The following is a 15,401-nucleotide window of genomic DNA, read 5'->3' on the forward strand; positions in this document are numbered from 1 at the left end:
ACTTGCTCTAATTCTCTCTCTCTTGTTCCTATATGAACAGTACTTGCTCTAATTATCTCTCTCTTGTTCCTAAATGAACAGTACTTGCTCTAATTCTCTCTATCTTGTTCCTATATAAATAGTACTTGCTCTAGTTCTCTCTCTCTTGTTCCTAAATGAACAGTACTTGCTCTAATTCTCTCTCTCTAATTCCTAAATGAACAGTACTTCCTCTAAGTCATTCATTCATTCATTCTCTCTCTCTCTCTCTCTCTCACTCTTTCTCTCTCTCATTCTTAAATCATACAAAGATAGTTATCATAGCTCTGCAATTATCCAGTGTAGTATGATACACAAATGTGTGTCAGAGTGACATCAATCTTCAAACCAATAAAGATATAAATCTTTCTTTCAACACACCGGCCGTATCCCACCGAGGCGGGGTGGCCCAAAAGGGAAAACGAAAGTTTCTCCTTTTACATTTAGTAATATATACAGGAGAAGGGGTTACTAGCACCTTGCTCCTGGCATTTTAGTCGCCTCTTACAACACACATGGCTTACGGAGGAAGAATTCTGATCCACTTCCCCATGGAGATAAGAGGAAATAGACAAGAACAAGAACTAAAAAGATAATAGAAGAAAACCCAGAGGGGTATGTATATATAAATGCTTGTACATGTATGTGTAGTGTGACCTAAGTGTAAGTAGAAGTAGCAAGATGTACCTGAAATCTTGCATGTTTATGAAATGGAAAAAAGGACACCAGCAATCCTACCATCATGTAAAACAATTACAGGATTTTGTTTTACACTCACTTGGCAGGATGGTAGTACCTCCCTGGGCGGATGCTGTCTACCAACCTACTACCTTGGAAAGATATAAATACAAAATATTAAATTTAGGTATGGGGTAGAGTTTAAAATGCAGTGTTAGTGTGCATCAGAAGTTTGTAAATACAGGAGAGGGGTGCAGGAGGGTGAGTTCAGGAGGGAAGAGGAGTAATTAGTGGAATGATGATGTAAAGGGTGTAGTAAGAGACAAAAACTAAGTATGTGAGAGGTTTCTACAAAGTAGAAATTATATAAGGAGGATGGGGTATATGGCAAGTAAAAGAGAGGTTAAGAAAGTATTGAAGGAGTGTAAAAGAAGAGCAAATGAGAGAATGGGTGAAATTCCATCAACAAACTTTGCTGAAAAAAGTATATAAGTTTTAGAGTGAGATTAATAAACTGAGAAAGCCCAAGGAATGAATGGATCTGATAGTTACAAACAGAAGAGGAAAGTTATTAGATGGGGAGGTGGAGGTATCAGGAAGATAGAGGGAATATTTTGAAGAAAAGATAAATGTTAATGAAGAAGGACATAGTGATTTCATGCATTGGTCAGGAAGGTATAACATCTTCTAGGAGTGAGGAAGAGCCAGATATGAGTGTGGGGAAGGTGTATGAGGCTGTTGGGAGAATTTCTTTACACCTGTTATCCATGTTCACTCATCAGTAAAATGGGTACCTGGGTGCTAGTCAACTGGTGTGGGTTGCATCCTGGGACATTGACCTAATTTGCCCAAAATGCTCAGCATAACAAGGGGCTTTCTATATAGTACTATCATAGATGTCAGCTAGGACTGTATACCACGTACAAGTATTTGTAGTAAATAAAGAAATTTATTATTATTATGGATAGTTTCTTCGTCATGGTCAGTTTTTTGCTGATGACTCAGTGCTTTTGAGAGATTCTGAAGAGAAGTTGCAAAAGTTGGTGGGCAAATTTCAGAAGACAATACAATTCGTAGTTTGGAAATTAGGAGGTGGTGTGGGATTACCAAAATTATTATCCAGAGGGCTGACGAGGGGTTGTTGAGGTGGTTCAGACATGAAGAAAGGATGGAACGAAACAGAATGACTTTAAGTGTGTATAAATCTGTAGTGGAGGGAAGGCACGGGGTAGGGGGTCGGCCTAGGAAAGGTTGGAGGGACGAGGTAAAGGAGGTTTTGTGTGCAAGAGGCTTGGACTTCCAGCAAGTATGCATGAGCAAAGAGTGAATGGAGACAAGTGGTTTTCAATACTTGACGTGCTATTGGAGTGTGAGCAAAACAACATTTATGAAGGGATTCAGGGAAACCAGCAGGCCGGACTTGAGTCTTGGTGATGAGAAGTATAGTGTCTGCACTCTGAAGGAGGGGTGTTAATGTTGTAGTTTTATAACTGTGGTGTAAGCACGCCTCTGGAAGACAGTGATGGAGTGAATGATGACAAAAGTTTTTCTTTTTTGGGCCACCCTGCCTTGGTGGGAATCGGCCGATGTGTTAATAAATAAATAAATACTATACTGCTGCTACTACTACTACTAATGGTACACAATTATCTAAGATTTTCCATGGGCAAGTGGAACAGAATTCTTCCTCTGAAAGCCATGTGTATCATAAGTGATTAAAATGCCAAGAGCAAGTGCCTAGTAACTCCTCTATAAATTACTAAATTTAAAAAGAAAAACTTTCACTTTTCTTTTCAGGTCACCCTGCCTAGGTGGCATATGGCTGGTGTATTAAAAAAAATTATCTAAGATTTCTAATAAGTACAATATAACTCCTACCTTAGATTTTGGTAGTTGGTTGACTTGTGAATCATCATGTTCTGCTGCAACATATGGCAAAATATGAGCCATTAATGCTGGAAAATTCTGTATGTAAAGTTCATTTACATCTTTTCCACAAATTCTTGCCAAGTTGTCAATGGAATTATTTTGATCAAACTCAAACAATATGGGAAGTAAGATGTTCTTGTGTTCATTCAAGAAAATTTCTGGGTCATTGCATTCAATGAGACAAGCTGGAAAATTTGCAATATCATGCTTGTGCTGGATCCACTGTGTTGCAAGATATGGAAGATGGCATTGGAGCAATTGCTTCAGTGACCATCCTCTTGATAACGACACTCTGTAATGTGACAACAAGGATTAGTACATAAATATATGAACATGTTCAATATTACACTGATCTTCATTAACACAAACATATGTTGTCCCCCCCACCCCACACACACACACACACACACACACACACACACACACACACACACACACACACACACACACACACACACACACACACACACAAGGGAAACTGGCCTGATGACACTGGAGGACAGGAGGGTCCAGAGAGACTTGATAATAACATATAAAATACTGCGCGGAATAGACAAGGTGGACAAAGACAGGATGTTCCAGAGATGGGACACAGAAACAAGGGGGTCACAATTGGAAGTTGAAGACTCAGATGTGTCAAAGGGATGTCAGGAAGCATTTCTTTAGTCATAGAGTTGTCTTGCAGTGGAACAGCCTAGAAAGTGACATAGTGGAGGTGGGAACCATACATAGTTTTAAGACAAGGTTTGATAAAGCTCATGGAGCAAGGAGAGAGAAGACCCAGTAGCAATCAGTGAAGAAGCAGGGCCAGGAGCTATGACCCCTGCAACCACAAATAGGTGAGTACACACACACACAAATGACCTCTCTATGACAAGGTGACAGCAGTAAGGCAAGAGAGAGAAGGATGGGTAGACTGCATTTTCTTGGACTGCAAGAATGCTTTTGGCAAAGTTCCTCGCAAGAGATTTGTGGAAAAGCTTGAGGACCAGGCAGGTTTAACAGGGAAGACACTGTAGTGAATCAGAGATTACCCAAGAGGAGGGCAACAGCAAGTCATGGTACATGACAAGGTGTCAGAGTGGATGCTGGTGATGAGCGGGGTTCCACAGGGGTCAGTCCTAAGACCGGTGCTGTTTCTGGCATATCTGAATGAGTTTATTCTCTATAAAGATTACAATGTTGAATTTACAGAATTTGGTTGTTGTGTGGTTTACATGTAGTTAAATAATGATTACAGAGTGTACCACTAGAACGCCTAGCATGGCTAGGCATTTCGGGCAGACTTAGTTTAATTCTTTATTTTAAAATATTACAAATTATGAGGTAAGTTGGTATTATGGCTAAGTGACTAAATACTAGTTTGTGAGTTTAGCAATGTGAATGCTTTTGTTTTGGCACAGTACATAGTTTCAGTATTGGAGTATCATAGGATTCATTATTTTAAGATTGAGATTAATATTTCTGTTTATGGTCAAATGGGTGAGTGAGTGTAAGTGTGAACCACCAGGTGGTATTCGTGTAGTTAGTTGATGGGGTTTATCAGGGAGATAAGATGTTTTCTAATGGTAGTTTTGAAGGTGATGAATGTGTCTGCAGTTCTAGAGTTCTCAGGTAGGGTGTTCCAGATTTTAGGGCCTTTGACATACATTGAATTTTTGTAAAGGTTTAGTCGGACATGGGGAATGTCGTAGAGATGTTTGTGTCTGGTGTTATGCCTGTGGGTTCTGTCACAACTATCAAGAAAGCATTTTAGGTCAAGGTTGATATTGGAGTTTAAGGTCCTGTAGATGTAGATTGCACAGTAGTAAGTGTGGATGTACTGAACAGGGAGTAAGTTTAGATCTATGAAGAGTGGGGGGGTGGGGGGTGTGTTGCCAGGGATGGGATTTAGTGATTATTCTTACTGCAGCTTTTTGTTGGGTTATTATTGGCTTTAGGTGTGTTGCTGCAGTTGATCCCCAAGCACAAATAGCATAGGTGAGGTATGGATAAATAAGTGAGTGGTATAGTGTGAGAAGGGCATTTTGCGGCACGTAGTATCGTATCTTGGAGAGGATCCCAACTGTTTTGGATACTTTTTTGGTTATGTGTTGGATATGGGTGCTGAAATTCAGGTTGTTGTCAAGGTATAGGCCTAGGAATTTGCCCTCATTATGTCTGGTAATTAGAGTGTTGTCGATCTTAATGTTAATTTGTGCATCTCCTGCTCTGCTACCAAACATAATATAGTAGGTTTTGTCAGTGTTAAGCGTAAGTTTATTGGCTGTCATCCAAGTCGATATTTTGATCAGCTCCTCGTTAACAATGGTGTTGAGGGTGGCAAGATTAGGGTGAGAGATGACATAAGTCATGTCGTCAGCAAAGAGAATGGGTTTCAGGTGTTGGGATACGTTTGGAAGATCATTGATGTATATGAGGAAGAGCAGGGGACCAAGGACACTTCCCTGTGGAACTCCAGTATCAAGTGGCCGTGTTGTTGATGCTGTGTCTTTAATGGTAACATACTGATACCTATTAGTAAGGTAAGATTTGAAATAAGCAAGCGCATGGCCTCTTATACCGTAATGGTCAAGTTTGTGGAGTAGGATGTCGTGGTCTACTGTGTCAAAAGCTTTTCTTAGGTCAATAAAAATTCCTAGTGGATATTCCTTATTTTCCAATGCTGTGTAAAGCAGATCTAGCATTTTTATGATTGCATCATTAGTGCTTTTATTTTTCCTAAATCCAAATTGGCAGGGGTTGAGTATGTTTTGTGCTGTTATAAATGAATATAGTCTCCTGTGCACGAGTTTCTCAAAGATTTTGGATAGCAATGGTAAGTTTGATATTGGCCTATAGTTGTTTAAGTCTGTAGGGTCACCACCTTTATGTATTGGTGTAACCCTTGCCATCTTGAGTAGTTTCGGGAAGGTGCTAGTTTCTAGTGACTTGTTAAAAAGTAATGAAATAGCATGCGAAAGGATATGGGCCGCTCGCTTGTACAGTAATGGTGGGACATTAGACAGATTCCCTGAGTTGTTTTTAAGTGACTTTATAATCTCGGTGACTTCCGAGGGCTCAGTTGGTGCAAGATAGAAGGAATTTGGGAAATTCCCATCTAGGTAGTCCCCGGCATGGGCATTAGTATGTGGGATTTTATTGGCGAGATTAGATCCTATGGTTGAGAAGAAGTCGTTTATCTTGTTAGCTGTGTCAGTGGGATGTAGTGGTGTTTCATTAGGTTTAGTTAGGACAATATTCTTGGTTTTTTTCAGTTTGTGGGTCCCTAGAATCTGAGAGAGTGTTTTCCAGGTCTTTTTTATATCTCCTATAGTGTCTGTGAATCTACTGGAGTAGTATAGTTGTTTGGCTTTCTTTATTACTTTGGTGAGAACTGATGAATAGTGTTTAAGAATATCTTTGTGTATTAAGCCCTGTCTATATTGCTTTTCATATTGGTGTTTCTTGTCAATGGATTTCAGAATGGTGCTGGTTAGCCATGGGCAACCAAGCCGTTTGTTTGTGATCTGTTTCGTTTTTATAGGACAATGTTTGTTGTATAGTCTAAGTAATTTGTTAAGAAAAATGTCTGTCCAGTCAATCAGGGACTACCATTGGCCTTGGAGAATTCTGTAGGCCAGTCAACAATCTCTAGGTCAGTTGTGAACTTCCTTATTGAGGCCTCGTCATGGAGTCTAAATGAGACTTTGTTGTATTCAAGTGGTGGTTTATTAATGTTTGTCAGGAGGAAGGTAGGGTAGTGGTCTGTAGTGCTATCTGTGATTATCCCTGATTTAAGGGGGGCTAGTATATTGGTCCATATGTGGTCTATTATGGTTGCACTTGTCTCAGTGAGCCTGGTTGGTTTAGTTATTGTTGGTATGAGAAGTGTGTTGTTCATATTGTTGATGAAATCAGTTACAGGCTGATCATCTAGTAAGCCAAGGTTGATGTTGAAGTCTCCAGCTAAGAGAAGGTGGTGCTTATTCATTTGTCTGTTTGTTATTAGTGACTTTAATTTCTCACTGAAATTTGGGATGTTTGTGTGAGGTATCCGGTAAATGGCACCGATTGTTATAGGTGTCTTAAGGTTTTTTACAGTAAAATTAGCAAAAATGTATTCCCCGTATTCATCACTAAAGCAAGTGGTGCTAATACAAGGTAATTGGTTAGAGTAGTAGATTGCAATACCACCCCGAACTTGGTTTGGTCTGCAGTTGTGAACTGCTGTGTATCCTGGTAGAGGGTAGATATCTATTGTGTCCTGCTTAAGCCAGGTCTCGGTAAGAATAATGCAGGAGAAGGGTGTCTTTAGTGATTCAAGGAATGCCAGGAGGTCATCAAATTGTTTGCTTAAGGACCTGATGTTGTAGTTAAGTACTGACAGGCTTTTAGCATTGTTTAGGATAGTGCTGGCTTGTGATGCTGTGTAATAAAGGCAGTTACTTTCCAATAGGTTTTGATTGGGTGTCAGATTATGGAGGTTTAGATCAGGGTCAACGTGATCAATCATCTTCTAGGTTTAAATTATGATTATTTATATCCTGAGTTATGTGTTGAGTTCTAGTACTGATATCTGTAGTGGTGGGAAGCTTGGATAAGTATATAGCTAGAGTATTTTGGTCATATAGAGTATAGTCACTACTACACATAATGAAGTTGATGTTGTCTATGTGTTGTGCTGGAATGAACTAAAGTACAACTAGGTATAAACTAGTAATATAAAAATACAAATTTAAAATAGAACAAGTCTCTCACTTGTAATTGCACTAAGGTCTAATATAATGACTTTTTTGGAGTCTATGTTTTGAGCTAGAATTAGCTATAGTACAACTAGATTTAATCCAATAATATAAAAATACAAATTAAAAATAGCACCAGTCTCTCACTAGTAATTGCAATATGGTCTAATATAATGAATTTGGTATTGACTATAGTACAACTGAGTTCAATCTAATAATATAAAAAAGGCACAAGACTCTCAATTGTAATTGCACTAAGGTGTTATATAAGTTGTTTACAAGAATTAGAGTATAACTAGATTTAAATTGACAAGATAAAATATACAAGTTAAGGTAGCAAAAGAATAAAAAAAGTAGAAAAAAAAAAAAGATATATGAGATAGTTGGTACTAGTTAGTAAAAGATAGTTAAGGGCCTTGAACAATAATATAATTGCATAATACACTAATTGCACACACAATATAGTCACTAAGATATGAAAACAATCTTAGAGTAGGAATTATAATACAAACTTATAATATAAAAATACAAATTGAAATGGTACTTGCAATTGCACTAGAGTCTGGTATAGGTTGTTGACAAGATCAAGAGTATAACTAGATTTAAATTGACAAAATAAAATTCACAATTAAAGTACCAAAAGAATAATAGTAAAAAATAACAATGGTAATGTCTTGGTTATAATATGATAGTAAGATGGTAGACAGGTACACAGGTACACAGGTACAAAGGATAATATAAAGGTTGGAGTTGAATATACAAACTTGATAATTTGGCAACAAAATGTTATGGGAAGTATAAAATAATGTTTAATGTACAAAAGTAAAATTGACTGGTAGTAAATATGGTGTTTAATAAAATTTTAGTAAGTAATAATGATTACAAAAAAAGTGAAAAAGTAATATTTATTTCATTCAATATTGCACTGGTAGTTATACTAGAGGTTATATGGCAGCACAAGGTAATTAAGAGTACTCTAAGATAGTAAATGTGGTATTAAAACAGGTAAAAGTAATTAGACAAGTAATGGTTATTAAATGTCAAAAATGTTAAGAATAAATTGAAATTGTAGTAAAAATGATAATTATTAATTTTAGTAAGTAATATCAATTGATAGTATTTAAAAAAATATGAGGTAGTAATATGGACAGAGAAAGTATCAATTCAGCTAATGTTTAAGCAAACAATAGTAAATAAGAAAATTACATAAGGTGACTCATGCTTACTAGTAAAATCACAAAATGAGGTAGTTGATTATTTAATTACTAAGAGATTGTACAATGAAATTTGAACAATAATGGAGCAAAACATACACTACACTACGTAGGCTTTTAAGTTGGACATTGTTTAGTAATTCTCTGTAAGATTAGTATCCCTGAGAAATCGTGATAGATCATTCTCGTTCGTGATTGTGTACAGTTGAAAAGGTAGTTGGGATACAAGGAAAATGGAAGCAGCAAGTAAGAGAGAGATGAAGGTTTATAAACTAAAGGAGGAGGCAGTTATGGTAAGATATAAACAACTACTGGAGGATAGATGGGCTAGTGAGAGTATAGGCAATGGGGTTGATGATGTATGGAGTAGGTTTAAGAATGTAATGTTAGTGTGTTCAACAAAAGTTTGTGGTTACAGGAAAATGGGTGTGGGAAGGAAGAAGAGCAACTGCTGGAATGATGATGTAAAGAGAGTAGTAAGAGAGAAAAAGTTAGCATGTGAGAGATTTTGTAGGCCGAGTGTTTACAGTGAAACATATAGCTGAAAAGAATTTAGTTAAGGGTAAAGAGGTTTTTGTGGTATTTATGGATTTGGAAAACGCATATGACAGGTTGGATAGGGGGGCAATGTGGCAGATGTTGCAAATGTATGGAATAGGAGGTAGGTTACTAAAAGCAGTGAAGAGCTTTTACTAGGATAGTGAGGCTCAGGTTAGAGTAAGTAGGAGATTGGGAGATTATTTCCCAGTAAAAGTAGGCCTTAGACAAGGATGTGTGATGTCACCATGGTTGTTCAATATATTTATAGATGGGGTTGTAAGAGAAGAGAATGCAAGGGTCTTGGCAGGAGGTGTGGAGTTAAAAGATAAAGAATCGAACACAAAGTGGGAGTTATCACAGTTTCTCTTTGCTGATGACACTGTGTTTTTGGGAGATTCTAAAAAGAAGCTGCAGAGGTTGGTGGATGAGTTTGGTAGGGTATGTAAAAGAAGAAAATTAAAAGTGAGTATAGGAAAGAGTGAGGTCATGAGGATAACAAAAAAATTAGGTAATGAAAGATTGGATATCAGATTGGAGAGAGAGAGAGTATGGAGGAGGTGCATGTATTCAGATATTTAGGAGTGGACATGTCAGCAGATGGGTCTATAAAAGATGAGGTGAATCATAGAATTGATGAGGAACAAAAGGTGAGTGGTGCATTAAGGAATCTGTGGAGACAAAGAACTTTGTCCCTGGAAGGAAAGAAGGGAATGTATGAGAGTGTATAGTTATACCAATGCTCTCACATGGGTGTGAAGCATGGGTGGTGAATGTTGCAACAAGAACACTGGAGGCAGTGGAGATGTCATGTCTGAGGGCAATGTGTGGTGTGAATATAATGCAGAGAATTCGTAGTTTGTAAATTAGGAGGAGGTGCGGGATTACCAAAACTATTATCCAGCGGGCCGAAGAGGGATTGTTGAGGTGGTTTGTACATGTAGATGGAACAAAACTGAATGATTTCTAGAGTGTATAAATCTGTAGTGTAGAGAAGGTGGGGTAGAGGTTGGCTTAGGAGAGGTTGGAGGAAGGGGGTAATGGAGGTTTTGTGTGCGAAGAGCTTGGATTTCCAGTAAGCATACATGACCATGTTAGATAGGAGCAAGTGGAGATGAATGGATTTTAGGACTTGATGTGCTGTTGGAGTGTGAGCAAAGTAACATTTATGAAGGAATTTAGGGAAACTGAAAGGCCCGACTTGAGTCCTGGAGAAGGGAAGTACAGTGTCTGCACTCTGAAGAAGGGGTGTTAATGTTGCAGTTTCATAATTGTAATGTAAGCACACCTCTGGCAAGACAGTGATGGAGTGAATGACTGAAAGTTTTTCTTTTTCAGGCCACCCTGCCTTGGTGGGAAATCGCCGTTGTGTTAATAAAAATATAAATGACAGAAGAGATAGACTAAGAAGTGTTCCTGTTTGCAGATGATGTGAAGCTAATGAGGAGAATTCAGTTGGATGAGAATCAGGTAGGACTACAGAGGGATCCAGAAAGACTGCAAGCCTGGTTCGGCAACTGGCTCATAGAGTTTGACCCCACCAAGTGCAAACTCATGAGGATCAGGGAAGGGCAAAGAACACCGCAGACAGAGGACAGTCTAGGGGCACAAAGACTGCAAACCTCAGTTAACCCTTTGAGGGTCGACAGACCCTCTCCGAGACTCGTTCTCAGGGTTGGCCAAATTTAAAAAAAAAAAAAAAAAAAAAAATTCTAATGAAAAGATAGAGAATCTTTTCTCAATCATAATGACACCAAAAGTATGAAATTTGATGGAAAACTTACAGAATTATGCTCTCGCGAAGTTAGCGGTCTCGGCGATGTTTATGCATCGGCGATTTTGCCCACTTTGAGCCCCATTTTCGGCCAATTCCACTGTACTAGTCGACAAAAAACATGAATATTTCGCTAGAACTCCATTTTTCCTATCGAATGAGTGCAAGAAACCACCCATTTACCAATTTCAACTATCCAGTACAGTGGTCAGAATTTAGCAATTTTGCCAATTTCAAACAAATTTCAAAAGATGCCACTTTCTGAATAGGGTCCAGAATAAACAAGAAAGACATTCCTGGCACTAAAATAACATTTCCTCTTTTCATTAGTCATGTCTCAAGGCCCCTCTTACATTCTTTTGCTTTCCACTTTGAATTTTTATTCTCACAAAAAATAAAAGATTTACTAACATACTGTTATGCAGACTACTGCATTAGTGTAAAAAATGGTATAAATAATATTGGTGCACTTGTGAAAGAATATTAGACTCACCAGTTGACATGTATTGGACGCTTGACATGATTTGTTTACTTTTGAACTTCGGTAAAAATCAAACATTTCTGCTACTTTGAGCTCAATTTCAAGGTACTTTTCATTGTAAAACCATCTCAATTTCTGTAATATGTCTTCCATTCTATAAAATGAGACCAAGAAAAGTAGAATACAACAATAAATACCATATGAAAATACACTGCAAAGTTGCTGTTTTATTCCAAAAAAACGGTCGAAGTTTTTTTTCTCATTATGCACTGTATGCTGCAGGATTTTTTTTATACTGTGCACACTGACCACATAGACCCATTCTTTCATATGTAGGCCTACCAGCTTTCTCCCACTAGATTTGAGGGTGCTAGAATTTAGGCGTACTAGTACGTCAAAAACCCTGGGTCATAAGCCGTACTTGTACGGCTGAAACCCTCAAAGGGTTAAGGAAAAGGATCCTGGGGTGAGTATAATACTGAGCACATCTGAGGCGCACATCAACCAAATAACTGCTGCAGCACATAGACAACTAGCAAACCTAAGAGTAGTATTCAGACACATCGGTAAGGAATAGTTCAGGACTTTGTACACAGTGTACATTAGGCCCATACTGCAGTATGCAGAACGAGTTAGGAACCCACACCTGGTCAAGCACATCAAGAAATTAGAAAAAGAGCAAAGGTTTGCAACGAGACTAGTCCAGGAGCTATGGGGCATGTCCAACGAGGAGAGGTTATGGGAAATTGACCTGATGACACTGGAGGTCAGAAGAGATATGGGAGGACATGATAACGACATAAAATACTGAGGAATTGACAAGATGGACAGACGGAACATTTTAGAGATGGGACACAGCAACAAGGCATCACAGTTGGAAGTCAAAGACTCAGATAAGTCACAGGGATGTTAGGAAGTATTTCTCCAGTCATATAGTTGTCAGGAAGTGCAATAGTCTGGAGAGTGATGTAGTGATGTTATGGAGCAGGGAGAGAGTGACCTAGTAGCAACCAGTGAGGAGGCAGGGCCAGGAGCTATGATTCGACCCCTGCAACCACAATTAGGTGAGTACACCCCCCTAAATTTGAAACTACCAAAGGTTTTAGCTTCGACAGAACCTTGGGAAGCATTAAAAAGAGATTGGACAAATATATGAGTGGGAGGGGCTGGGTATGATTGGTGTAGAGGGTACATAAGAAAGGAGGAACACTGCAGTAGGCCCGTTGGCCCATACTAGACAGGTCCTTCAAAGATCCAACCCACTAACAGAATAAACGTACCCAAGCAATAAGCATTGACAGTACTATTTACTCATCTTGACTGTGTGCTAATGGAATTACAGGAAGTTGACATCAAAGAAATGCTGAACACTGACAATGATGCACCTGTTGTGCATTCCTTGAGTGGTGGTGAAATTAGATGAATTGTGATATATAAATAAACTGCAGAGTTGATATCAGACTCACACATACACTCCCCCCTCCCCCACCGACATCTCACTCCTTCACCTGATCCCTCCCCTCCCTCTTTCACCCTCCCCCTCCCCACCGCTCCCTCTCCCACTCACCCACTTACCCACTTGCTTCACTCTCCTTCCCACTCCCCCTCCCCACTACTCTCCCATATAGCCACAGTTCCTCCTCTACCTCCCCCCCCACACTCTGACATATACAATACTAACCTAACATACAGAATTACATAGGTTTCCCACTCTGAGGCAATCAGGATAAAAAAAAAATGGGTTGCCAGAGAGCAACAAGAAAACCCAAGGGACAGGAGGAGGAAACTGCAAAGGAAGATTGGGCAGCAGAGCTCAAAAAAAGGGAACAAGAATGGGAAAAGAAACTAGAAGAACTTAGCATGAGAATGGAAGAGAGGATAGACATGGAAAGCAGGAAGTGGGAGGTGAAAGTCAAAGCAGCAGAGGCCAGGATACAGAGTTTAGAAGAGGAACTGGAAAATCTGAAACAGCCTAAAGAACTAAAGAACATTTTGGGATTGACAACAGAGACCACTACCTCAGCCACAAGTAAGGGGACTGTAGGGAAAGAAGGAGCAAAACTGCATGTAGAAGCTCTATCAGTGGAGACTGTAGTAAATGAAAGAGCTAAGCTATATGTGGAGGCCCTAAAAGACCACAACGGAGCCCAGGGAAAGCCGAGAAGGGAAAATGACAGGCCACTGAGCCCATGTACAGTAGCTAGTGAAACTGAAGAAAGGAAAGCTGCAATGGAGGAAATCAAATTGAATGAGGGGATACACAGGGATATGCAGTGGGAGAATGAAAGGGTGAGGTCAGTCTTTGTGTATGGGCTACAGAAAGTTGAAGGGGAAACATATGAAGCAAGAAAACAAGGGGAAAAAAAGCAATTGAAAGCATCATGAAAGTAATCGGAGAAGACGACATGACCCAGCTGGAAAATTTTCGGAGAATAGGGGGCTTTGTAAAAAAAAGAACCCGGCCAGTGAAAGTGACCTTCAAGGCAGAATCGACTCGGAACAGGATACTGCAGGAGAAAGCACGATTAAGGGACATGCCGGCATACAGGAAGGTGTATCTCGACCACGACAGAACACAAGACGAAAGGCGGAAACTGAGAGAGATGGTACAAAGGCGAAAGGAGGAAAGAGAGGGGATGGAGAAGACAGACAGGAGATCCCAGACACAAGAAGAAGATCAAATACAACCTCCCTCACAGCTTCCTATAGAAGACTCCCAACCAGGTCAACCCCAGTGCAGCCAAACACTCTAAACCAAAACACCCATGCCATATCCAATGCCCCCACCCACTACATTACAAACTCCACCCCCACAGCAACCACCCATAGTTCCTTATCAGGTCTCCCACTTCCCCAACCCCAATACACCTCCCAGACCACAGTCTAAGAAAAGAAGTTGAAGGTATGGTATACAAATGCAGATGGAATAACAAATAAGTATGAGGAGTGGCACGAAAGAATCAAGGAGACATCCCCAGACATAATAGCACTCACAGAAACAAAACTCACCAGAATAATAACAGATTCAATCTTTCCACCCGGATATCAAATCCTCAGGAAAGACAGAGGGAGGAGAGGGGGAGGAGGAGTTGCACTGCTCATTAAAAGCCAGTGGGGTTTTGAGAAAATGGAAGGAATGGATGGCATGGGTGAAAGGGACTACTTAGTAGGAACAATCCAGTCTGAGGAACATAAGGTGATAATTGCAGTAATGTACAACCCACCACAGAACTGCAGGAGACCAAGAGAAGAATACGATGAGAGCAACAGAGCCATGGTCGACACACTAGCCAAGGTGGCCAGGAGAGCACACGTGGGGGGAGCAAAGTTACTAGTTATGGGTGATTTCAATCACAACGAGATTGACTGGGAAAACCTGGAGCCCCATGGGGGTTCCGAAACATGGAGAGCCAAGATGATGGATGTAGTACTGGAAAACCTCATGCATCAACATGTTAGAGACACTACCAGAGAGAGAGGAGAGGATGAACCAGCAAGACTGGACCTTGTATTCACCTTGAGTAGTTTAGACATCGAGGATATCTTGTATGAAAGGCCCCTGGGAGCTAGTATTCATGTGGTTCTGTGCTTCGACTACATAGTTGAGCTCCAAGTGGAGAAAGTAGCAGGAATAGGGTGGGAAAAACCAAACTACAAAAGAGGGAACTACTCAGGCATGAGGAACTTCCTTCAAAACATTCAGTGGGAGAGGGAACTGACAGGAAAACCAGTACAAGAAATGATGGACTATGTGGCAACAAAATGCAAGGAGGCAGAGGAGAGGTTTGTTCCCAAGGGAAACAGAAATAATGGGAAGAACAGAACGAGTCCTTGGTTCACCCAAAGGTGTAGGGAGGCAAAAACTAGGTGTACTAGAGAATGGAAAAGGTACAGAAGACAGAGAACTCAGGAAAATAAAGAGATTAGCCGAAGAGCCAGAAATGAATATGCACAGATAAGAAGGGAGGCTCAGCGACAATATGAAAATGACATAGCATCGAAAGTCAAGACTGACCCGAAGCTGTTGTACAGCCACATCACGAGGA

At 39.8% G+C, this 15,401-nt stretch overlaps 1 protein-coding gene across 4 annotated transcripts in view; it reads right to left on the minus strand.

Moving 5' to 3' along the window:
* Positions 1 to 15,401, minus strand: part of tefu (Serine/threonine-protein kinase tefu) — an 844,515-nt gene that overhangs the window by 421,612 nt on the left and 407,502 nt on the right. For all 4 annotated transcript variants that reach the window (XM_070083426.1, XM_070083425.1, XM_070083427.1 and 1 more), the window contains exon 26: positions 2,575 to 2,917. In XM_070083426.1, the coding sequence (XP_069939527.1) occupies positions 2,575 to 2,917 (343 nt within the window). The remainder of the gene's footprint in view (positions 1 to 2,574; positions 2,918 to 15,401) is intronic.

This window comes from Cherax quadricarinatus, chromosome 9 (genome assembly GCF_038502225.1).
Source record: "Cherax quadricarinatus isolate ZL_2023a chromosome 9, ASM3850222v1, whole genome shotgun sequence".
NCBI lineage: Eukaryota > Metazoa > Arthropoda > Malacostraca > Decapoda > Parastacidae > Cherax > Cherax quadricarinatus.